Source organism: Halichoerus grypus, chromosome 3 (assembly GCF_964656455.1).
Source record: "Halichoerus grypus chromosome 3, mHalGry1.hap1.1, whole genome shotgun sequence".
Lineage (NCBI taxonomy): Eukaryota > Metazoa > Chordata > Mammalia > Carnivora > Phocidae > Halichoerus > Halichoerus grypus.
Window position 1 is genome coordinate 180,282,859 of NC_135714.1, and position 26,264 is coordinate 180,309,122.

The following is a 26,264-nucleotide window of genomic DNA, read 5'->3' on the forward strand; positions in this document are numbered from 1 at the left end:
GCTATAGTCATATATAAAAATTGAGTTCTAAAATTCCATCACTCATAATTTTCTTCCCTTCTTTTTCCCCCTCTCATGCACTGTACCCTATTGGAAGCGGGTAAGAACACTAATTTCTCCCACTACCCCCATGGCCCCACTCCATTCTATTTATTTGTTTAGGTGACGATTGGAACACAATAGAGAAAGGCTAAAGGAATCGCCCTATGAACTAGATCTATAGACTAAGAAAGAAGGGCTACTACTTCACTCAATTAATCTCAACACTCCTACCACATTTCTATACAGCAATTTAGGAATGTGGTAGAATAGAAACATTTCACTTGGGAAATATGGGCTGAAAGTTCAGTTAATCCAACTTTTCAGTACACAATGGATCTTCAGGAAATAATTTGACTAGCATAATTGACAGGTAATTTCAGAAATGAGTTTAGCCTCTAGGAAAATTGCACGATGACTGTTTTTAAAGAGAAGGTGGTAACAAAGGAAGAGTTGATCGAGATTTATTAGTACTAACAACTGTTAACTTATTGAATACCTATCATATATTAGGCATTGCTGAACCCCTTGTAACTCTTCTAATCCTTATAGCAACCCTATTACCGACCCATTTTAATATGATTTTCCAGAGATTTCCAAAACTGGTTGAGTATTTCAGAACTAATATATTTGAACCCAAATTGACACCAAGCCAAAGATTGTACTCATTCAGTTAGGCCAAACTATCTTCAAGACTTACTCCAAAATGTAACCCCCTGACTAATAAAGCACAATCTACCTTCGAACACCACTGGTAAATCTGCCTCAGATTACTAGGAATTATTTTATCCAAAACTAATCCCTATATATGGGGCAGGTGCCACCAGGAGACACTCCTTATGTAAGGGTTCATCTAGTTTGTTGAAATTCAGTACTAATAAATACAACTTATTTGATCTTTAGTATAGTCTACAGATTGAACCTCTCATCTCAACCAGCTATTTTAAATAAATGTCAGTAATTTTGAAAAGAGATCAGATGATGAGAATATAGATGGATCATCCCAATTTAACCCTTAAGGGCAGAGAGGAGACAAATTACTATTTACCATGGATCTACAATTTCATTTTCATGAACCAGAATCAACTGGTCACGTTGAATTGATTTGGAAATAAGTCTTGTCAATATTAGTGAAAAGTTTATTGTTTCTTGCAACTCTTTTTACCATCTTACTCTTCCTATATCACTCCACTTATTTTTATATTTCATTACCAAGTTTCCTCCTCTTTTCCTTATCCCCAGCAAAATAAACTGAGATGACTACCCTATTTACAGATACACATTTTTCTCCGTGACTCCAGGCCAGTGGTTTTCAAATTTTGGTGTGATTAAGAATGACCCAGAGGGTTTGTTAACACACAGATTGCTGGCCCCACTTCCTGAGTTTATGGTCTGTAGGTCTGGGGTGGTGAGGAGAGGATCAAAAATATGCATTTCTGACATATATCCAGGTGAGCTGATGCTGCTAAAATGGGGACCACACTTTAAGAACCACTGCTGTATGTTGATGTGATTTTATCTTAGCTATAAAAGACAGTGAAGGAGAAATGTGGTCAAAATGACTATAGCATGTTGGTAGAAAGAAGACTCAGAGCTATTCATTCTGCCTTGAGAAATTTACAAATCTAAAACAGTATTTTTAATAAATTGACTAAGCTTTAGGTAAAAATCATTTTCTTCTCTTTTTATCCTTTCATTACATTCAATAACTTTCTTCTCTATGATTTTTTGACATCACTCGAGATAATTCTGAGGGATTAACAATTATGAATTTTTATATGAAAAGCTTAGCATTCAAATTTATGGAGACGGAAGCATATTTTTAATTTATTAAATAACATATATAAATCTTAGTAAAGGAAAGTAAATTATTTCTATACTCAACAGTTATTAATACAACTGTTAGTGAATATTAAATATTAAGACTTGAAGGGATCTTAGAATTAGTTCCGTCCCTCAATTTTACATTTTATGACATATGTCATGTAGCTCAAATGGTTCATAATTACTAAAGTAAGCCAGGTAAACAGAAAATAAAAGCTAAAGCTTAAAATGCTGATTGTCTCTTGAGATATATAAATGATAAGAAATATACTAATTTTTTTAAAAGCGTATGTTTTCACCTTCTTCCTGTGTCTTATCTATATGTGTAGGATAGAGGAACTACATATGTACTGTAATGTATTTATGGTACTTTTTTCAAATTAACAGTGGGACCCATTGATTTAAATTTAGAGATACTTCCCATGGATGCTCATTGAGCATATTTGAAAACATATCTAACATACTTAAAAATAATTGATATTATGTTTGCTAACCTGTGGACATTCTATAATTAATGAGTTGATCAAAATTAATAAAACAATATTTTGTATATAAGTCTATATAATTAATATATATGACATAACCTTAATAACTGTTATTCCAGTGGATCACATTTTATCAGAAATACTAGATCATTCATATATACACATTTGGTTGTTCTGCAAGTTCATTAACTTCTCTTTCCAACTACTACTCCTTCGATGATTAGTGCTCCAAAACAATGAATGAATTCCTAATTGTGAAAAAGATGAACGTAACAGAGATAGTCACCAAGTCAAGAAGATCATTACGGGCAGTATAACTTTTTTAAAAATTCTCTGTCCTGTTTGTATTCTAACTACAATTTAAATTTTGGATTTAAAAAATTTAAGTCTTAGAATTATAATCTGAGGAAGCTTCAGACAGAATAAAGATCTATAGGAGATTTAGAGGAAATTTCAGCTCAACATGAGGGCAGACTTCAAGAAGTAGTGTTGCTTTCCTGTTGCTGAAATTTTTTAAGGCAGAGAATAGACATGCACTTAATTTAGGATGTGTAAAGGGAATTAATAAATCAGAAAAAAAATGGATTGTTATTACCTTGAAGATTCTTTTCAACTCTGAAAGACAGGATTTCTTGGGAATACTTGGAACTTTTGTATTCAGGTCTTCTGTTAATGTCTCAAGTTGGATAAAGAAGTATGATTTCAATTTTTCTAGTATTATTCTGAAAACATGTTAAGAAAAAAAAATCATTTACTCCCACCCCTTGTTATTGCCAACACAACATAAGAGATATTTTCAAATATTTATGAGCTGTACTAATTAAATGAATTAGTTAAGATAGGTTTCATGAGATTTGCCCTGCAAAATTAAGTCTATCTTTTATGATTTTCATAAGAAATTCTTCACTTTTAATCATATTTTTCAGAAGCAACCATATGAAGGAATGAACATGGTACTTATGTTGCTCTTTCAAAAGTACCTGCTACAGGTTTATTTGGAAAGACATAAGTGATAGTACAGTAAATTAGAAAACCAAATCATTGGATATTATCAAAGTTTTTCTTTGTAAAAATCTAGATTAAATTTGTTTAAAGGTTGAAGCAATCAAATAATATTTTCCTTCTCTATTTCTTCTTGCACTACAAATTTAAGATGGAAAGAAACAACATGGTTCGCTATTTCATCTTAAGAACAAGATTCCAAGTAGGTTGATTCTTGCTACAAATAATATATGTGATTCTCTCTGGGAGAGTTTCAAGGCTTTATATAGGGCAAAAGGGTAGCCGTGGCAATAATATCTAAATTCAGGGATCTAGTATGAACCAATATGAAACTCAGTTCTCACTTGCAGGGTCCACTTTTTCTTGTCCTTCTTTCAGGCATGTTGTGCTTTCTCATGATACTATAACATTTCCAAATTTTGGTGGACAAATAATAATACCTTTTAGAGAGAGAGCTGAGTAAGTCAAAATATATTACACCAAAGTCTATAAACTATATCTGCATTACACATTTCTAAATATTTAGCTAAGTGAATTTTACTCTGCACGAATATTACACGTGTGTGCGTACATGTGTGTGTGTGTGTGTGTAAAATTTTAAAGAGAACCCAATCTCTCCCACACACACCCCCTCCATGCCCCTGGAGAAGTACTGACAAATTGGTTTCATCTTGTTTGTTACTACAATTGATTGGCTGCCCTAAAGTGCTATGTTGAGAATTTGAAATCTGCGTCTATAGGGAAAGAGAGAAGAACAACATTCATGCCAAATATTTGCTATTTGTCATCCCTGCTTTAGAGCTATAAAAGTTCTCATTATAGCTCTAAAAATTTCAAGCTTAGCCAGACAGCTGGTTCTTGCAACACAGACTACCATTTGACTCACTTAAGTATATCTCTTCTAATATTTCAAAGAGATTGTTTTAATCCAATAATCCCTCCTTGAAAACAGTAGAGACTCTCTGACGTGCCTCTAAGGAACTCAAAGAATCATGGCCATGATGGTGTCATCAAGAATATCCTTAAACTGTGTATTTGCCTCTAATGAGTTCTAACCGCCATTAAAATGACAGAGGTTTCTCTCTTTAAAATTTAGTCTGGTCATTCTCAAACATTCATGTACATAGCATATTAAACATGTAGGTTCTGGTCCCCACCCCCAGAGATTCTGATTCGGTTGGTCCAGAGTGGAGTTCAGAAATTGGCATTTTTGTCTTGCTCTTTCTGAATTAGGTATGGAGGCCATTCTTTGTCGTGGCCTTAACTTGCATTCTTTCTTCCATATCATCTTTCCAGCTGGAATTGTTTAGATTTTAATACTGTCAGCCAAAACGATTTTTTTGGTTATCCTATCAACCTAGGGCTCACTGTAAACATAGAGAGGCTAAATACATAAATCCAAGTATTTAGGACTTTGTACTATCATATTGTCTAGCTTTCTGGGCAATGATCCCTGGGAATGCTAGTTTCTCCCCCACCTCCTATGCTCAAATTCAAACTACTTGGACATGTAACCATTGGTTACATTTCAAAATTTAAGATTTCAAAACCAAAATATTCTGTCTTTCCAGCCTGAGTCAAGTCCATAGGTGATTTGTCTTTTACTTTCTCACAAGTCAACCCTCCAAGTCTCAAATGACTTTTCTCAATTTTTTTTTAGATATAAACTCACAATTTATTGGGAGTACAAAAAATATCCTTAGTCAATCTGAATACCTCACTCTTCTGATCTAATTCAACTCTTTTTTTTAATTGTGGTTTTAAAAAAGCACATAACATAAAATTTACCATCTTAACCATTTCTAAATATGCAGTTCATTAGTGTTAAGTATATTCGCATTGTTGTACAACCAACATCCAGAACTTTTCATCTGGCAAAACTGAAACTCTAAGCCCATTGAACAATCACCTATCCCTCCGCCCCATCCCCTGGCCACCACCGGTCTACTTTCTTCTCAACCATTTTTTTAAATAAACAAGATACCTGCTTTCTCCTATCAATAATGGGTTTATGGTTATCGCTACTTAGCTCTCCAAGTATAATCCTTATATCCTGTGTTGTTATAATTCTCACATGTAAAAAGATTTATATTTGCAGGGCACCCGCATGGCTCAGTTGGTTAAGCCTCCAACTCTTGATCTCAGCTCAGGTCTTGATCTCAGAGTTGTCACTTCAAGCCCCACGATGGGCTCCACACTGGGTGTGGTGCCTACTCAAAAAAAAAAAAAAAAAAGATTTACAATTGCAAAGCAATTTTGCTTATATTAAGCGATCCTTATAATCTTTGGGGGCTGCAAATGAAATATATCTGGTCCTGGAAGCTTTCCTCTGAGTTACAAGGAAAGGTAACCTTTATTCCTCATGAGACCTATGGGATTCCAGAGGGACACTTTTTGTATGTTTGTTTGTTTAAGGTTTGAGGTTAGAATTACCAGGGCAGTTAAGCTTAAATCATGGCATTTCTATAGATTTTTCCTATGTACATTCTAGAATTGTTTTCTCATTACTTATGTAGTAGATTGGAAATTTGTCTGGAATTTGGCAGAGTTAATGTTCACTAAATGCTTTCAAAATCTTTGCTGAGTCCAATATGAAACTTTACCTTTAAAGCAGCTTTATTAGAAATATAATTTGGGGGCCCCTAGGTGGCTCAGTCGGTTAAGTGTCCAACTCTTGATTTCGGCTCAGGTCGTGATCTCAGGGTCGTGAGATCGAGCCCCATGTTGGCCTCCGCCCTGGGCATGGAGCCTGCTTAAGAGTCTCTCTCTCCCTCTGCCCCTCCCCCCCTTTAAAAAAAGAAAAGATCAATAATTGGGGAGGAAATAGGCATAAATAAAAATGCATTTTCTGCAAATGGAGTGTTTCAAGCGCTCTTTTCAAAATCTTTGGCAGTAAGAAAAACCCTAACCCAAAAAATATTCTTAATACTCTTATTTTTCAAAAGTTTTTTAATTTCTCTGCCTCTGTTATTAAAATTTTTTAAGAAGTTAATAAAGCGTTATATCCTACAAGCAATACCCATCTAAATAAACGGAAATGCTATAATTATGAGTATTATGCTTATGATTTTGACATAGAAAAAATGTACCTTTTCTTGGCCTAAATTATCTTGGAACTAACACAAAAACTAGTTGATAGTGATTCTCAGATAATGGTAACTGAATCTTTCTTCATCTTATGAATTTAACAATTCAATTCATAATATGAATGTATATGACTTTTTCAGACAAATGCTATTTATTTAGAACAATTTTAAATAATTTCATAATTTTTGTAGCACCCAGCTATTTCTTTAATGATCTCCTACAAAGTACTGATAATATTTACTTCAAGGAAAATTCTTTAAAATTGAATCTCATTATTCCTTTGATCTCCATTATAAAATTAGAAATGTTTTCTCAATAAGAGGAATAATTTTTGAGTTGAAAATATTTAGTGAAAGAGTTGTAGTGCATCCGGTTCAGTGACATACTAAGCAATTACTCTTTTTCCTTTCCAGTTCCCATCACTATTTAAGATCTTTCCTCATTGCTCACCATTATCACCCCTAAACCACAGAAATTCATCGAGTGCCAGCCATGCAATCCTCAGGGCACACACTGCCAGCCATCCAGAACTTAACCTCTCCTCCGTAGTCGCTAATATAAGCTCGGCACTAGTATTTTGCCAGTAAGGCTCTTCATCTAATATAGTAATAACTTCAGGCTGAAAATTCCCCAAGTTCTGAGCCTTTTTTGACAATTATGTACTTTATCAATTATAATATTAAATTTATCTTGAATAAAGAATGCTCATTTGATTTATGACTGAAGCTAGTTTGCATTATTGTTCTTCATGTATTATTAAACTATACTCCTATTTAAGGAATCCTTTGAGTCACCAGGTTACTACGTGCAATTTGGTTTGTTGATCACCATTTGCTGTTTGAATGATTTAAAAAAAAAAAAAAAACAAATATTACACTTAAGGACATACCAAGCTGGGATTCACACAGTACCTTCCATTAAAGTGATTTGCTTCTGACTTCAGAAATATTACCTAAGATCTACGTTTTATTTGTTGGAAATTTTTTATAGTTTATGTAGGAAAAAAATCAATCTTAGGTAAACACAGAATTTGGTTCTTAACATTAAATTTTCAGTAATTTAATTCTAAATGATTTGTTTTAATAATTTTGTTACAAAATGAATGTGAATGCCAAATTACTCACTATATTTGTGCTATAATTAATAAGGCCCCCCAAAATGTATTGTGTATTATTCGGACTATTGTTGCAAGCATTCATGGAATTTGAAGAATGCTAAGGTCTCGCCTTTTCCCTGCTGGTGGGTAGCAGGTGGCGTACAGAGGTAATGGTGCTGTGTTAGAAGCCTCAACTCTGTGCCTTGTAGCTGGCCCTGGGGCAAGTCATCTAACCTCTTGCTTATTCATCAGTTGTGGGGATTGGATCACAATAGATGATAGGAACCTTTCAATATCTATATTCCTGGAGTCAGTGAAACTTCTCTTCCGTTACCTTCAGCTTCCTTCTGTGGCCTTTCCTCATTTTTCTTGGGATGCTCTTTGTTTCTTCTGACATTTATTGACCATCCTATCCTCCTCGTCATTCTTCATACTTAGTGACGGTTGCTTTAGAAAAGTGTTTCAGTGTACTGTTTCCTCTGTCTAATTTGCCCGGTCCCCTTTTTTATTAAGTTTAAAACCAGAGACTGTTTCTTCCTCTTTTCTATTCCCCTCCACACCTAGCACTGTGCTGATTGTTTACATCATCTCTCTTCACTTAATCACCACTGTTCCCATTCCTGTTTTGCTTTGAAATCTTGTTGCTTCAGGATTACAGAACTTCGCAGACAAATCAAAATGACACCAAGTGGGAATGAAAGCGATAATTTTAAAACCCAGTAAGAAATACTATGTCATTTTATTTCAAGAATTGACTCACAAATTAAGACACGGTAGAATATGGGATCTTTCATTTCCTGCACATCCTAAATTTTACTTCAGAAATATACTTTCCCTTGCTTAATAGATCAGTGAGCCTGTTCTATTTACTCAGTGGACATTGAGTGGCTACCCTGTGCCAGGCCTTATGCTAGGGACTAGAGAGAAAATAATTGACAAAAGAAAAATATTCCACTGCCATTACCTTTAAGTACGCCATGTCGAAAGTTACTTGATTCAAAGCAGCTTTTGGAACCTAATCAAACTGTCATTTTTTCATTCAACAGACATTCATCTGATTATCTGCCACGTACCAGGCAGTGTGTTGGTATATATGAGAAGTGTGTTTGAAGCTATTGATTATAAAATGCCAAATGTTATTTTCCCTTTAACAATTTAGCCTTTAAATATGATTTAATTATCTACATTATCTGCATTATTTAATTTAAATATGATATAATTATCTACATGTGTTATAATGCTCAAAATATATGCCATTGATGCAATTTAGAGAGTTACAGCAATACTGTTTTAAATAATGATTCTGTCTTCTCCATTCCAAATCACCTTTGATGTCCTAGGATAAGAATTATGATTCTGTTTCATCTCAGGGGACATCTTCATGTGACTACTGTATTCAAGTGGTAATGATTTCCTAAACTCAGAGTTGCAGATGATTGTGAAGCCCCATGCAGGCTCTTCATAAAAGACTGCTGTGGTTTCTGTGTGTGCTTGGGGATTGAGTTGGGGAGAGGTTGAGGAAGGCAAGGAGGAATGACATCATATCATATGTTTGCCCTCCCTGCTCTAGCCTTTTGTATTCATCCTCACTTTAATTTTATTTCACTCTCTTCGCACATAACAATATCTTCACAAACTCCTTTTCTCTCCATCTGTCTGGATTTACAGAAATCCATCAGTGTTCTCAACTATGAATCTCACCGATATCTTAGCCAAATGCAATGAGCCTGATTCTACTGTTACTGTGTTAATAAATCAGAAGCTGTAACAATTTTCTGTAGATACATTGCAAAGAAGAGCCATTAGTGGATAAATTCAGTTAGTTACTGATACAAAAGATTCATTTGTCCTGAAAGTTCTTCCATAACTGGAATTTCTAATCAAATTAAATATAAAAAGACTATGGAATTTCAATTATAATAATTTACATATAATTTCACATATTTTTCAAAGTTCCTTCACATATTGTATCTCATTTCATTCTGATAAAGATACTGATTTTGCTCATTATCTCTAACCTCACTTAACAGATGAAGAAAACAGGCCCAGGCAGGTTAAATGATTTGCTATAGATCACTTAGCAATCTAATAAAATACCAAGGTTTATAAGAAGCCCACTGCTCATTGCAGCCTTCATAATAACGTTATAGAAATTTTAAATGGTAAACTTGAAATCAAAATTTGGTAAAATTAAGTACATGTTTTTACAGATAATTTAAATAGTTTTTTAATTATAATTAACATACAATATTGTATTATATTAGTTTCAGGTATACAAGAGAGTGATTCAGTATTTTTATACATTACAAAATGATCACTACAATAGGTCTGGTTACCATCTGTCACTATACAAATTTATTACAATACTATTGACTATATTCCCTATGCTGTACATCACATCCCCGTAATGTATTTATTTTATAACTGGAAGTTTGTACCTCTTAATTCCCTTCATGTTTTTCTCGCATCAGCCTGCCCCCTTTACCCTCTGGCAACCATCAGTTTGTTCCCTGTATCTATGAGTCTGTTTCTGTTTTGTTTTGTTTGTTCATTTGTTTTTTAGATTCCACATATAAGTGAGAGCAAATGGTGTTTGTCTTTCTGTGACTTATTTCACTTACCATAACACCCTCCAGATCTATCTGTGTTGTCCCTGTCATTTGTATGTCTTGTTTGGGAAAATGTTCAGGTCCTCTGCCCATTTTTTAATCGGATTGTTCCTTTTTGTTGTTGTTGTTGTTGTTGTTATTGAGTTGTATGAGTTCTTTATATATTTTGGATATCAACCCCTTCACAGATACATCATTTGCAAGTATTTTCTCCCATTCAGTAGCATTTTTTTTCATTTTGCTGGTGGTTTCCTTCATTGTGCAAAAGTTTTTTAGTTTGATGTAGTTCAAATTATTTATCTTTGCTTTTGTCACCCTTGCGTAAGAAGACATATCCAAAAAACTATTGCTTAGACCAATGTCAAAGAGTATTGCTTTCTTAGCTTAGGTCTATTGCTTAGACCAATGTCAAAGAGTATTGTTTTCTTCTAGAAATTTCATGATTTCGGGTCTTACATTTAAGTCTGTAATCCATTTTGAGTTATTTTGTACATGGTGTAAGAAAGTGGTCCAGTTTCATTCTTTTGTTTGTATCTGTCCAGTTTTCCCAACACCATTTATTGAAGAGACTGTCTTTTTCTCGTCATATTTTCTGTCTCCTTTGTTCCTCGTCATATTTTCTGTCTCCTTTTTGTACATTAATTGACCATAAAAGCATGGGTTTATTTCTGGGCTCTCTATTCTGTTCCGTTGATCTGTGTGTCTGTTTTTGTGCCAGTACCATACTGTTTTGATTACTGCAGCTTTATTGTATATCTTGAAATCTGGGATTGTAAGACCTCCAGCTTTGTTCTTCTTTCTCAAGATTGCTTTGGCTCTTCAGTCTTTTGTGGTTCCATACAAATTTCAGAATTATTTGTTCTAGTTCCGTGAATTAAGCACATGTTTTTATAGCCAATTTAAATAGTTTTTTTTTTTTAAATGTGTTCCAGGTATTTTCCTGTTTTCATCACATCTTTGGGCTCAGTTCTGCACTCAATATACTGTGGGTTTTGGCCCTGGCAGAAGGCATATCAAATCATTATTTTGGTAATCAATATACATAAATCATTTGCCTAGATTAAGCCTTTTTTCCTCTAATTATTGAGTCTTTGGCCATCTCTATTATTTAGTCTATTTCCTGAGCTCCCACCTTAGTGAACCTTCCAGAACTTGATCCTAATGACTAGAATACAGATCCTTTGCTGTCCTGTCATCACAAGTCTTATCATGGCAACTGCATTGCAGTGTAGCTTTCAAAAAGTGTTATTTAGAGAATTTAAGAGATAAAAATACTTCATTTTCATAGTCAATTCAGTTAATAATTAAAAACCAACTAGAGAATTTTTTTCTTAAACTCCTATGAGCAAGAGATAAATGACCACATAATAAGTTGGAAACAGGTTTTTTCAAAACCTATTTGAAAGGATGTTCTAAGTTTATATGAAATTAACTCAAGAACCTATAATATTCTTCATTTACATCATTATATGGTGATGATAGTTTTGTTTTGTTGTTGTTGTTTGGTGTCCCTGCAGTGATTATAGTTGTTAACAATTAAGATTCTAAAGCATTGAAGTATTCTCATTCATACAAAATTTAATTGTACTCTCTACATTGTATTCATTCAATATTCAATAGGATTCAATTTCAATAGGATTAAGAGTATTGTAAAGGTCTGTTGACTAGAAATTCCACTAAATAAATAACCTTGCTCCTGCATTCCCAGTGAACAATGGCTTTGCAGCATCACTGAGGAGTTAGCAGGCTGAGATCTAAATTTTACATGCAGATTGAATTTTCCTGGCCCTATATATCTGGCCATAAAAGCTTCATATTGTCTCAATCTGTACAAATTACCATATAGTTATAAATGTAAATAGATCAATATGGCTGTCAAGAAGGAGCTTAGGGGCACCTGGGTTGCTCAGTCAGTTAAGCCTCCGACTCTTGATCTCAGCTCAGGTCTTGATCTCAGGGTCATGAATTCAAGCCTTGCTTGGGCTCCATGCTGGGTGTGAAGAAAAAAAAAAAAAAGAGGAGGGGCACCTGGGTGGCTCAGTCCATTGAGTGAGGGTTGGACTCTTGGCTTTGGCTGGGGTCATGATCTCATGGGTCATGGGATTGAGCTCCGTGTTGGGCTCCAAGCTCAGGACAGAGTTTGCTTGAGATTCCCTCTACCCCTACCACCACTTGTGCTCTCTATCTCTCTCTCAAATAAATAAATCTTTAAAAAAGGCGGGGGAGCTTAATAGAAGTTCCACATTTGCTTTTTGCTATGAGAGGAATAAAACAACAATAACTTTAAACCATTCCCTCCACCCCCTTAAGTAATAGTAGTAATTTCAGCTGTATCTTTAGGTTCCAGGTTCCCCCAGAGTTATCAGGCAGTCTTAGTGGCCTTAGTACAGAATTATAAAGAACTCAGACTTTGGTGTCAACCAGTCCTGGGTTCAAGTCCAAATTCTGTCACTATTGTGAATAGTGGGTAAATTATGTAATGTTATAGACTTATTGTGAGAATTTATTTAACCAGCATTCAGTTTATACCTATTAAATACTCTGTTCTGGGGCAATTGTCTTGGTCCAGAAGTTGTATCAATAACAAAACATGTAAGATTTCTTGCCCTCACAAAAGCTATAGTCAACCAGGATTCTCTTAAAAAAATTAAATGTATTAAGATACATGAAGCTGTTAGCAAAGTTTCTATCACATAATAAGCATTTAATAAATACTAATAACATCATTATTAACTTCTTCCCAACCCATAACATGAACAGTTCCCCAGAAAGTATAACAAAATTATGCAAAATTGGAAGGGAGCCTCCTTTTGCCACAAGAACTCTCAAGTACAGCAGTAGCCAGGGAGTTGGGCTAGTCATAATCTCTTGAAGCTATTGTCAGTCAAATCTAAAAGCACACAACTGTGTAGGCAGAAATTGCTTGGACAGGAAACAAAAGGCACTAGCTTTTATGAAAGAAAAACATTAAAAATTAGACACTTCATCAAAACTAAAATGTTCTGTTTATCAAAAGACACCGTTAAGAAAATGAATAAACTGTCCACAGACTGGGAAATATCAAAGCATATTTGTATTGCTGGAGAGACTCCAAACTGCTTCATTTCCTTTTTTAAAAAGATGATCATCAGACAGTTTGCATGATTTGCGGATCAATGACCCCACTACTAAAAGTATTATATTCACCTGTTTTACTTCGTGACTTGACAACATAAGATTTTCTTGTCTAAATCTGCCATCAACTTTAATTATTTTTGCCCGAAGGAGTCTTTGGAGTCATTTAACACCTTCATTTTATAACAGATAGGAAAAATATTAAAGATAGCATGTGACTTGTTCATAATCATCTAACCAGTCATTTCAGAACTTGAACTAGGTTTCAGGAAGTGGTCCTTCCGCTACTCAGTTTCTACTTCTCTATTGCTTTGCTTGAAAATCAGTGGGAGATAGTATGTGGACTTGATTCAGGATATTTGTTTTCACCTGTCAACTAGAACGGTTTTCACACTCGTTTATTTTAAAGTTGAAAGCATTGCAGGATTATGGTTATGGGTCATTTTTGACTGAAAAAATAGCTTTTTGATAGTTAATACATGCTTTCACCCTTGATTTCAAGATGATCAATTTAGTTACTGGTGCCAGTTACTGTCATAAAGAGGCCCCTGCAGACCATCATCTTGATACTGAGCTTTTTCTCATTTCATATAATCTCAAGCTACAATTTCTATCTTCTAGCACTTGATATTCTGTTTATCTTTGGTACTTATGAACTTTTTTTTTTTTAAGATTTTGTTTATTTATTTGACAGAGAGAGACACAGCAAGAGAGGGAACACAAGCAGGGGGAGTGGGAGAGGGAGAAGCAGGTTTCCTGCCGAGCAGGGAGCCCAATGTGGGGCTCGATCCCAGGACCCTGGGACCATGACCTGAGCCAAAGGCAGACGCTTAATGACTGAGCCACCCAGGTGCCCCGGTACTTAGGAACTTTTAAATCTATATCTCAGAGATGTTTACATGAAACATCTCACAAGTATCCATTCTATTAATTACGAAAGTTATTGTTCACTCTAGTGAAGCAAACAATGGCCTTTAGTGTCATTAATTGAGTTGGGTTTTTTTAAAGATTTTATTTATTTATTTGTTTGTTTGTTTGTTTGTTTGTTTGAGGACAGGGGAGGAAGAAACACAGAGAGAAGGGCAAGCGGACTCCGTCCTGAGCGTGGAGCCCAATCCGATCTGAGGGTTAATCTCACGACCCGGAGATCATGACATGAGCAAAAATCAAGAGTCAGGCGCTCAAATGACTGAGCCACCCAGGCGCCCTTAATTGAGTTTTGATTTTTTTAAGATTTCATTTATTTATTTGAGAGAGTGAGTGAGAGAGAGAGAGAGAGCTGGAGTAGGAGGGAGTGGGAGAAGGAGAAGCAGGCCCCCTGCTGGGCAGGGAGCCCCACGTGGGGTTCGATCCCAAGACCCTGGGATCATGACCCAAGCCAGACACTTAACGACTGAGCCACCCAGGCGCCCCTTTAATTGAGTTTTTAAAAGGAATGTTTTATAGCTAAAAAGTCTAGGTTATCTTCTATCAATTTGTTATGCTTTCACAATTGTGTTGATTTATATTTATGTGATTTTATGTCAACAACAGCAGTAGAGAGCATTGCTTTCTTTTACTAAGTAAATGTCTATGCTTTTCCTTTTCAATCATACTGAATTTTTAATGTGCAGTAAGAAGCCACTATATGAGGTAAGAACTGGTAATCAAGGGAAAGGAAAGCATTCATTCACTTTATCAACAAATACTTAATGGAGTTCCTCTCAGAGGTCAGCCATTATGCTAGGGAAATTGGTTAATCTTTTCATTTTTTCTGTCTAATCTCAGGTGAAGATCATGATGAGTAGTAAAATTACGTATTTTAGGTGTCGCTGTATGACATGCGGATTTAAAACAACATAAACCCTTGGTGGGCTTGAATTGGAATTAAAAAAGAAACAAGTTGGATAAATAATTATCTGGCTTTTGATTATAGTTTTAACTTTGCCCATGAATACTTGGCATTACTTGTACATAAATGCTATTCAGGGTATTACTACTTTCTTCTCAGAACTAATAGAATTTGTTCATTATTTATTTTTAGAACTGTCGGAGAGTGTAATAAGGTTCTTTCTGGAGGAAGCCGGGAATTCAGTCGTTCTTTTGATTCTGCTTATAACCTCTTTAAAGTTGATGAACACGTGGCCCCTTACATTTGAAGTGGCGAGGTAATCATAAATTAGGCCCCAAACACTGGCGTTCAAAATGGTTTTAAAATGTGATGGTCAATATATATGCTTGGATATGCACCAAAGTAGCCTAAGTAAAATCTTGCTTCCTTCCCACCTAAATGTTTTACGTTCCTCAGTCTCCTTTAGCAACCAGTGGTATCCTACTGCGCCCCCAGTGTTCACTCAGCCTTGGGGAAAGCAAAAAGAGAGTGAAGGCCATATTGCCATGATCACTTTTAAGTAGCGTTTGAGCTAAGTTTTTTATTGATGTTTTTTATGCCTTTATAAATTAGTATCTTCACAAGGATAAATTGAACTTAAAAATCCTTTCCTGTTCTAGGGTACTTTTTAAAGGTAAGATGTTTTATTATCCTTTCTTAGAGCTGTTACATTTAGTATGGTCCATAAAGGAATTTGTCTTCTTCTTTTTTTTTTTCCAGCAATAAAAAATCTGGTTTAGTTCAGTGCCCTGATATAAAAATCCACGTTCTCTGTAGAGTATTGGTCATGGATCCCATTCTAAGATGTGTTGCTCTTTATGGGACAGTGTGAAGGCAGACATTTTGAAACGAAAAGAAAAATGCCACCCAACTCTAATGCTTCAGCAAGAACATTGTGTTTAGTGGCAATACTTTTTATTATGTTAAGGTATAATTAACATACAGTAAAATGCTCAAATCTTAATGTATCATTCAATCAGTTTGGACAGATATCAAGACACAGAACACTTTTCTCACCCCAGAAAGTTTCTGTGTATCCGTTTCCAGTCAACAGCCCCACTCCTTCCCCAATCCGGACCTCCAAAAGCAATCCCTGATCCAACTTCTGTGACTACAGGTTAGTTTTGTCTATTCTGGAATTGTATATAAATGAACATGTATTTTCGGTATTTGGCTTTCTTTCACTCAACCTAATAATTTTGAGATCATCTATGTTGTTGACTTCATCAGTAAATAGTTTCTTTCTATTGTGGATAATACTTTTTTAAAAAACATGCCAGGAATAATTAGATCTTCACTGAGCATCTTAAATGACACGTGACTATTGTTAAATTCAGGGCAGCAAAAGTGCAGTAAGAATGGAGGGGACAAAATCCCCTCTAATATTAATATTAAGTGACAGTACTCCTAACATTCAAATGACCCTCCCACCTTAGTTACTGTTGGATGCATCAAGAGGTACTATTCTGGGAGATTCTATTAACAGCAAAGATACTGGGCAACTGCACCCCAGCAGTTGTAATGGCTGTGCTACCATATTGTTTCCTTCCCTTTGTAGGTCTGCTTGGACCTCAGAAAGCAAATGTGAAAAATAATTCTAGGTGAGGAGATACTTCTTATGATATCTCCATAATCAAAGCATGCTGGAAGGAATGCTTTCATTGTTTATCAATATGGTGATGGCTCGGTAGTTTTATGCACTCTTAAAATTGTATAACATAGACCTTATGAGCTCAGTTTTATTATTACAAATTCACTTTGATCCATAATTTATACAAATGGGAGGAGAGTAGATACAATGAAACCAACATCCCCAGATTGCATTTTTGGGTTTTTGGTGGTTTTTTTTTTGAAAGTTCTAATTGAATTTACCTGAAAATTTGCCATTTTAGGCAAGGATTCATTGAGATTTGGGAGCAGTAATAAATTTAAGTGAAGATTATACTGTGACTCTAGGGATTCATAGTAAATTGTGTACCAACAGATCTAAAGGGTGAATTGTTACTGTCTGCTATTGTCTTTTTCAAGAGAATTTTATTCTGACTGAAAAGGAGTCTGAATTTTGGCATAACTACATAAAGGCGAGGATTGAGCTGGCCCTCAGCTAGTCCATCCCAATCCATACTATCTCCACCTTGAAGATTCTTAAATCAGAAGCTGTAGAACCACAAAGAGATTCCAGAACATTAACTCACACACCAACAGCACACACAACAAGTACTTTCTTAACTTTATGGGATGTTAGCATGTCATTTTCAGTGTTTATACAACTATTCAGCAAGGGGGAAAATGACCATAAAGTAATATGGTGCTTGTATTGGTCCTATGGAAAAAGGCATGCAAATGAATGAGAAGTTTTGCCAGATTATTGAGAAAATATTAATAAAGTTTCAGATTATCCCCATTCTGTGAATCCCTCTCATCTACTGATTTTCTCATTTCTTTCTGCCTTCCACTAAATACACCTTCCTTCTACCCTCTCATACTTCTTTTTCTCCTTATGGTTCCTAAATTATTTTACCACATTCATATTTCATTCTAATAATTCCAAAAATGTTGAAATGATACTCCTTTTAACACAACTTGCTTTAGTGTAGAATTTGGCTTATGTCTTACTTCTCCTAAGTTTTAGTTCACATAAATAAGCAGTTACATTTGAATCATCAAGAGAATCTCATTAGTATAATTTAACATATATGGAGGACTTGCAGTGCTATCATACCAAGCCTCAAGGATCTATGTTCTAAACCATAAAGATGATTAACTACTTTTGAGCAGTATGCATGAATTCTCTCAGCAGTTCATCATCATTTTAGTTGGAGTAATTAATTTTAATTAACTGCCAATAATGTTTGTTGCCATGTGGAAAAATGAGAATATGGCCCTTGTTCACATTTGAGCATGAGTAATGATATCAGTTTAATTTTAGAAGGGTAAAGAGGTCTTAGGTTGTGAAATAAAGAGTTATAAACCTGATTTCCCAGGGAGTACACTCTGCTTGAAGGGTTTTGAGAAGTCCCAGCTTAGCAAAAATTAAAGCTGATAGTAAATCATCTTTCCTCCTCCCACGTATTTAGGGTTCTGGCTAATAAAAATTAGATTTTTCTCAAGAAACAAGAAAAGTCTCAAGTACACAATCTAACCTTACACCTAAAGGAGCTGGAAAAAGAACAGCAAATAAAGCCTAAATCCAGCAGGAGAAGAGAAATAATAAAGATCAGAGCAGAAATCAATGACACAGGAATAAAAAAAAAACAGTAGAACAGATCAACAAAACTAGGAGCTGGTTCTTTGAAAGAAATAATAAGATCGATAAACCCCCAGCTAGACTTAACAAAAAAAAAAAAGAAAAGAGGAAGGACCCAAATGAAAATTAGATTTTCCTTCCTAGTTTTGGAATTAGTATTGTTTTTGTTGCTTCTCAGTCAAAATGTTTGAATTCATAGTCCTGTTTTTATAAACATATACAGTAATTTAGAGATTCAAACTTAATATCATATAGCCTTTTGTTTTTCCACTGCTGTGATTTAAAACAATAACTAATTTTTATAAGAAATAATTTCATCTCCTCTCTTTGAAGTTGGAAATGAGGTCATGAATTGTACTTATTTGTACTTAACTTAAGACTTCTTTAGGGGACAGGTTCATGCAAAGTAGCAGGATTAGGAGCAAACTCCTCACTACTAATTTTGCTGACAAGACGAAATATTGTCAGCAAAGTAATATCCACACTATATGACATAATTTAAGTATATTTATTCAGGATTTAAAAGGCTTTACATGGTATCATTGCAAAAGAAGGAGTAACGGTGGTTTAAAGAAAACTTTTAATGTTCACAGTTGCTCAAGAGTTCCAAAACATCAAACTTTTCAAGTTTAACTATGCCTTTTAAAAATATATATATATATACTTTGAATACTGTGTAGATTCTCATCTTACCAGAAGAGGAACCAGTCAACACAACATAGAATTTTAGAGCTGGAAAAGACTTTCGATATCATCTAGTTCAAACTTGACATTAACCTTGTTCACTAAAATTACTATCTTCTCAAGGATCTTAGCTTTCCTGCACTAATTTCCAGAAAATTAAAGAACCTCTAGTCCCCAATTCTTTTTGCTGTATATGTCTGTCTTTTCAGTCCCTTCTGATATTCTCCATATCCGTGCTAATGATTACAGCTGTGAGGATTTTCTTGATTCTTTATGCCTGAATTAGCTTAAGAATAGTCAATTGTGTGCAGAAACATAACTTTTAATTTAAATACTTGGCCAAAGGAAAGGTGAATAATGCAGTTTTAGGAGTAGTTGTAGTAATAGTTGAGTCTTAGTACTCTGGAGGACACATACCATAGGGTCTTTGCCATCAAGATTTAAGAGTGAATTACTCACTCTTAAATACAACCCTATTATGTAAGAAGAGTAATACCACTTAGGTTACTGTAGTGGAGAAGCAAGAGTGGGTAAGCATGGCTTTTCACTTGGAAGTCGAGGGTGAGGGGCAGGATGTTGAGGTTCTTTGTTTTGTTTTCTCAGTCCTATTTCTCATTCGACAAATCAACAGGTATTTATTTCGCATTACAGCACGAGCCAAACATTCTGATAGCTCTGGGTATACAGCAAAGAAGATCGAGTCTTTGGCCTCAAGGGGCATACAGACAGTCTACCCACATAGCAGAGGGCAATGTTAGATAAAAAACTGCCTACAGAACAGAGAAGATACATAGGATCTTGAAAACCCTGTACGGTGCCACCACCTCACAAGCCATTTATTAACTTTGCCCTCCTTGTGAAATGAGAAATAACTATTGCAATTAGTTGTTTGGCATTTTGGAAATGAAAAATGCTGTGCACGAGCTGAATCATAGAAAACAAGATTAAATTATATGGTAAGAATGGTTCTTAGAGGTATGTCCAGTATTTATGTATAAATACTGGTCACTATAGGACCGCTACCAGGGAAAAGCTAAGTTAGGTAAATGCAATTGCCTAGGTTTTGCCAAGACAAGAAAATATCTCTGTGTATTGGCAAGAGAGATTATGCAATTTATATTACTTAGGGTAATGCAGGAACTAAATATAATTGGAATCTCACATAAAGTATGCAGTTTCCACATGCCTACAGCTTCTATTAAGGATCTTCTGCATTTCAATGTTTATTTGAAGTATTTCTTCAACAAATTTTAAACGCTGCCACTACCCAAGATTGTTATCTACCCACAAGCAATTATATTTTAATATTCAGAAACTACAAGAAGGTTCGTTAAATTTATATAGAATGAATATTTACCTTTCTGTGATTAACCTATCAGTATATTGGGTTTGGGGGAGTCGTTATCAGTGATTTATCATGCCCGATTCTTACCGATTATACCCGTGTTTTTAAAGTTTGTTAATTCTCTTAGAGGACTAGGATACCAATCTACGTCCCATCCACCATCCTCAGAAGATGAAGAATTTATCGAATTGGGCATTTCTTTCATATGCTTTTATATGTTCACATTCTTACACTGAATATTGAGATTCTCAAACTGTAGGAAAAAGAAGGGGTTCTTTTTCGATAGTCATTTAATGTTACTTGACTATGAACTAATCTTAATTTTATTATTAGCATTTTTATGTTTTTGCCAGCATTTTCACCCTAATTAAATGAGGCACTACAGCACAATGTTTAGCCTGTGGCGTAACACAAGGCAGATGACCTGTCATTGAGAATCATGATCTTACCTTCTCTTTTTTCCTCTGAACAATATAATTTTTTTGGTCTCAGTTTATAATGACATACCTCTGTAGTTTAACTTCATAACATTCAAACAATAAAAATATTAAAAATTTAACCTTATATGCATGCCACTGATTTTTTTAAAAGCATATTAGTATAATTATAACTTGGTAAAGAGATCTTATTTTTTACTGTGTTCCCCTGATGTAACAAATTTAATGATATGGAAGATTTCCATACAGTTGCTTATTATTTTATCTGTTCCATATATCAGTGCTTTGGTCTCTAACGTCCTTTTGTCCTTATCGTATTATCTCTATACATTTCCATTTAGAATAAAAAGATAGAGCATGAAAATTAATAACCCATGCATCAGACCTTTTTGCCATGCTTAATAGGCATGAGCAATTAAGGCTAGAAACCTCAGTGTTTAATGCTGTTTCCAAAACTCAGTTGTTCCATATGTTGTCACTTCAGTGATTAAAGAGAGTAAGTATAATATGTAGTCAGATTAAAACAGGATAACTAAACCCGTGTTAAAAAAAAAAAAAACTATGGTGTCTGTGCATTGCATGACAGAATACTACTAAAATTTGCCTAAATTCTCGTGATGTTTTCGGATATTATGGTAATGCTTTGGCTATATTTGGGTTTCAATCTTCATCATGACAAAGGTTCTAACAGTTATTTTTTAAAAACACACTATCCTGTTTTTAGAAAGTTATAACTCATCTTCCTGGTTACATTTGTGATAAGTTTGTGAAACTATACTATACTATTATGAAAAAGGTAAAACTATGTATACTTAGATTTTGAAAGGTAGCATCGTATGCATTTAAAAAGATTTTTTGGTAACTTTTGGCACTTTGGTAAAGGAATGTGCAATTATAAATGTTTATGCCATTTTGTTGTCGTTTTTTTTTTGTTTGTTTGTTTTTTTAATCACCAGGAATTACTCTTACTAGGCTTTAGATTGAAAACCAAACCCAATTTTAAGACTGGCACTTTTTCCTACTAGTAGTTCCTGTTTCTCTATGTGGAACATTTCATTTAAACCATTCTTTGCAATGAGTTTTCACTTTCCTCCTCCCTCCTAACCTCAAAAACCTTTAATTTAAGGAACATTTTAAATTAATCCAGTGGTAGTTAGATAAGCATTTTAGATATCATGGACATTTAATCTGGTGCCTGACTTTAGTAATCTTCTGATAAAAATAGCTAACCTCTTGAAAAAGAATATTTGAACATTTTAATTAATTTGTATTGGTTATAATCAATTGAGTAAGTCGATGTCCATATAGTCATAATTTATCTTAAAATCGGGGGCTGCCAACATAACTAACTACACAGCATTGCTTAAAATGCCCTCATATATCCCAAAGAGAAATGACAAGAAGAAATAGAATTCTGTATGATTATGGCTATTATATACACTTCTGTTAGGTTTCCAGTATTTTACTGTGATACACCCATGGGTAATAGAAGCAAACTGAAAACAAACATAAATGCTTTAACATTGGATGTTGGCATACAGTACAGATTATGCATAAGCTATTGCAATAAAAAAAAATACTCATTGTGCCTGTATTTGAAGAATTTATTTTAGATTTTCTCTGGCCTTTTTTACTTAAGGCTGCACATCATTTAAATGTAGAGACAACAGAATATATGAATGAATGAAATGATGGCCCTGTTGGCCATGGGATAAATATTCTGTTGAATTTTTGGAGAGCATTGGCTGTTGTCTATTATGACACAAACTAGATTGTTCACAAGCCACCTGTGAGTCTTAAGGTCTTAAGTACAAATCACAGCCTTTAGAAATTATACATCTTTCTTTTCCTTCGCAAAATGAGTTCAGACTTTACAATTCAGATTTATAATTTTAAACTGATGATTATTAAAAAGTACCTAATATGAATTAAAAGATAAGTGAAATAAGACCTATGAAAGAATGCTAATTAATAGCATAACCCTATATACTATCACACTTCTGATAATGTTAAGTTTCTTATAAAGCCTTAAAATATTTTAGTGAAAAATTAATTACCTAGAAATGAAGGCACTTTATTACCTTGATCTAGCTATTTGTCTGTATAGAATTTGTCTAAAATCCCAGAAAATATTCTTTATCCTTTTATAAATTTATCCTACTTATGTGTTTTTCTAAAGCTTCTTATAATATAATAATTCAAACTATTTTAACTTAATAGAAAATTGTGTTACATGATAGAACCAATGAACAATTCAGAAATAAAACTCGAGAGTAACAAAAGTGTGTGTGAGGACAGCAAAACTGTTAGTCTAAGTTAGTCTACAATCATTTGAGGTTAAAATGTAAGATTTGAAGGCTTTTTCATTGAATGATTTTTAGACAGCTTTTATTTTTTAAATCTTATCTTTAATTGGTTCTACCTTGTGTTGAAATGTTGGTCAAATATAAGGGCAAGTGAAAGTATTAAGCCAGCCTGTCATAACTCAATTTTCTTTATTTGGGTTTTTTTTAATGTAACCCTAAAACATTAAGAAATGAGTTTTGTTTCTTCTATGTTCAAGTCAGCCCTGCCTGGCAAATTCTCAGATTTAAATCAGTAATGTGGATGCGCAGCTCTCTCTAGCTGCTGTGCCCTCTTCAGAAAATTAATAGTTGATTTATACAAGGGATTTGATTCAGAAGAAAAGGCATAGGATTTTTTTTTTTCAAAAGTTAACTTTTTTCTGAAGTTCATTCTTACATCTTTCTGACATTTATAAAACATAGGCTAACTTTTATCCAAGAATGTTTTTTAACAGAAGAATATTTCACAGCAAACAAACTTTGCTTTCTTTTTTGTTTGGGGGCAGTTCACTTCATAAAAAGACAGTGGTCTATAATTACACTTATCTTTAGTTCTTTTTCTGTGGTGGCCATTTTTCTATCACTAGTTTTAAATGTTTTACTAAATGTAAATGCTGCTTCATAGACGCAGTTATCATCACATATTACAGACAGAAGTCAAGTTTATTAGCAGTCTACTCTTACCAAGGAGAAACTAAAAATAAATTCCATGTCAGTTCTTTGGTTTGTATCTTGGTATCTTTTTTAAATACGATATATTAACCCAAAGGTGTGTTAATGTCATGGCATGAACAATCTTAAATGTAGATCTATTGAGTATTTTGTGATGCTGAGTAACAAACTTTTCTCAAATCTCTGTGATGCTAAATATTTTCCTTAGGAGGTTTTGTTTCATGTTAGATTGTTGTTCTGAAAGATGTTGGTCCTAGTGGGATTTTTTTTAAACTGGGAAAACAAATAAATGCATGTTATTACAAGTATAGAAATGGTGAATTGTAAACTTACCGTATAATAATGATTCTATTTTCAAAAATGTTTTGCTGTTAAATATATACAACATAAAATTGCTGCCATACTGTAATTGAGTACTTTTTCTTAAATGACCCTGTTATCACTATTCCAGAATTAGAAGTTGGGCAGATACATGATTGATTCATGTGTCTGCATAGATGCTTCAAGGTATATTCTTCTCTTGGTGAGTAAAAATATATTTTCCTTGGCATCAGTGCATTGAGATCTGAATATACCTGTATCTATCTATTCCTATTGCACATTTCTTATACAGTATCTTCTAATATGCCAAAATTGGCCTCCACACAACTTAAAATTGAGGGTTTGTTACATGCTTTCTAACAGAAAGGTTTTCAATGATATTCATTACGGGTTTGTACTGTGAAAATAGTGAAACTCCCTTTGAAATTTCATATATGCTAAATTTAAATTAATATTTTTTCTTTAGCTCAAATTTCCCTAAATCCAGAGAGAATATCAACCCTTTTCACTGTTGTCAAATCCAGCATAAGGAACAGCCCTATGACACTACAAAAACAGTTGAGGAATAAGGAATAAGTCTCTTATGTTACACTTCAGAATAAAGGCATTGTGTGAACGAAATGAACCGAAGTTCATCGTGAATGCAAGGCTTCTGTACTTGACATTCCTCCACCGAAGGGAAGACAAGTGTCAACACCATTGGCATCATTTCCAAACTGATCTTAAGTGGAATATCTTCCACCACACTGGAGTACTTCTTGACTCTTACCAGGTTTTGGTTTGGGTTTGGTTTGGTTTGATTCATCGAGCCTTTCAGTTTACAAAAAAACCATTTGTCAGCACTGAGGTAGAGAGACGTAGATTTGAAAATACTTTCTTAAGAGATCATGTAACTATATAACTCAATTTCAAAAGAGGAGGAGGGATAGTTTCAACCCACTGCCTCTCACAAGAAACATGTTTTTAAATCTGTAACTGTTTTAGTGTTAACAGGGTACCAAGGGTTTTTGTCCTGTATTGTACTTAAAGGTTCTCATTGATTGGTGATTGTATTGTACTGTATGAAAACAAATCATAAATTGCCTTGTATTGTTTATAATAGACCATACCACGTACTACTTCAGTTTTTATGTTCCAAGTTTTCCAGTGATGCATGTTAACAGTTAGGTCCTAAAATTCTGTGGTGCTAATTCTTCCATATCCAATGGTGCTTTTGTGGATGCTAACTGCACACATGCTGAACAAAGCTTGAAGTTTAAAACTTTCCTCCCCTCCTCTGTTTATATGAAGTAAAATGAAATAACTTGAATTTGTCTCAAAGTATCACTGACAATCTAATAAACTGGTTTATATGTGTGATTAGTTTGGATTCTTAATTATTTTTCAGGAAGCAGATTAGTTCTACTGGGCCCTTCGATCAACCAAAAGTTGATTTTACTATGTGTTTATTTCGTTATTTCATTTGTGCCCCAAATTTTGTGGTAACTCTGGGAATTTAGATCCAGTTGGCCTAGCTTCCATAAGCAAGTCTATGTTGGATCTACAAAACCTAGACCTCTCAGATGTGGAAATTAGTACGTGGAGAAAACCAAAAATGTGCCATTAAGGTGCCTTTGTTTATTTCAGTGTTTTATTAATAAGGTTTTATTATCTACTTGATCCATGATAACATTTGCATGGAAACAAGCATGCCTTCTGAACCTTTATTATTGCTCAAATGACATTGAAAAGGCCATTCCTGTATGCTGATATTTAAAGTAAAAGTTCCACTTCACGTGTATGAAAACATGGACAAAAAAAATAAAATTGGTCCTTTCCAGGACAAACTGATTCCATATGCCAGAATGGCATGGTCTTATTGGAATTTTTAATTTTAGCATCAGCACTAAGAATCACAGCATTAGGACAAGTGAGGCTGCTATCCTCATGAGGGCAGAGGTCTGTTTCTCCCACGCTAGAGATAAAGTCAGTATTAAGGCAGAACTTGCATTCTAATCTTGGTCTTTTGCCTAACCCGTGGGTAACCTTAAATTTAAAAAGAAAAGATCAAAATAAATCTATTAAGGCTCTTCAAGCAACAATCATTG

At 34.3% G+C, this 26,264-nt stretch overlaps 1 protein-coding gene across 3 annotated transcripts in view; it reads left to right on the top strand.

Annotated features, from left to right (window-relative positions):
- The window catches only part of PURG (purine rich element binding protein G), a 36,224-nt gene extending 10,688 nt beyond the window's left edge, over positions 1–25,536 (top strand). Inside the window, exons 3-4 of one of the 3 annotated variants that reach the window (XR_013446638.1) lie at positions 15,280–16,243; positions 24,644–24,745. Coding sequence is in view for 2 of the 3 variants with exons in the window: in XM_078069650.1 (XP_077925776.1) it covers positions 3,160–3,161; positions 24,644–24,746 (105 nt within the window). In the remaining variant the exon portion in view is untranslated. Of the gene's footprint in view, positions 1–3,159; positions 3,162–15,279; positions 16,244–24,643 lie in introns of all 3 variants that reach the window. The other 2 variants (XM_078069650.1, XM_036098743.2) reach the window with 2 other exon arrangements.
- The last annotated feature ends 728 nt before the right edge of the window (positions 25,537–26,264 follow it).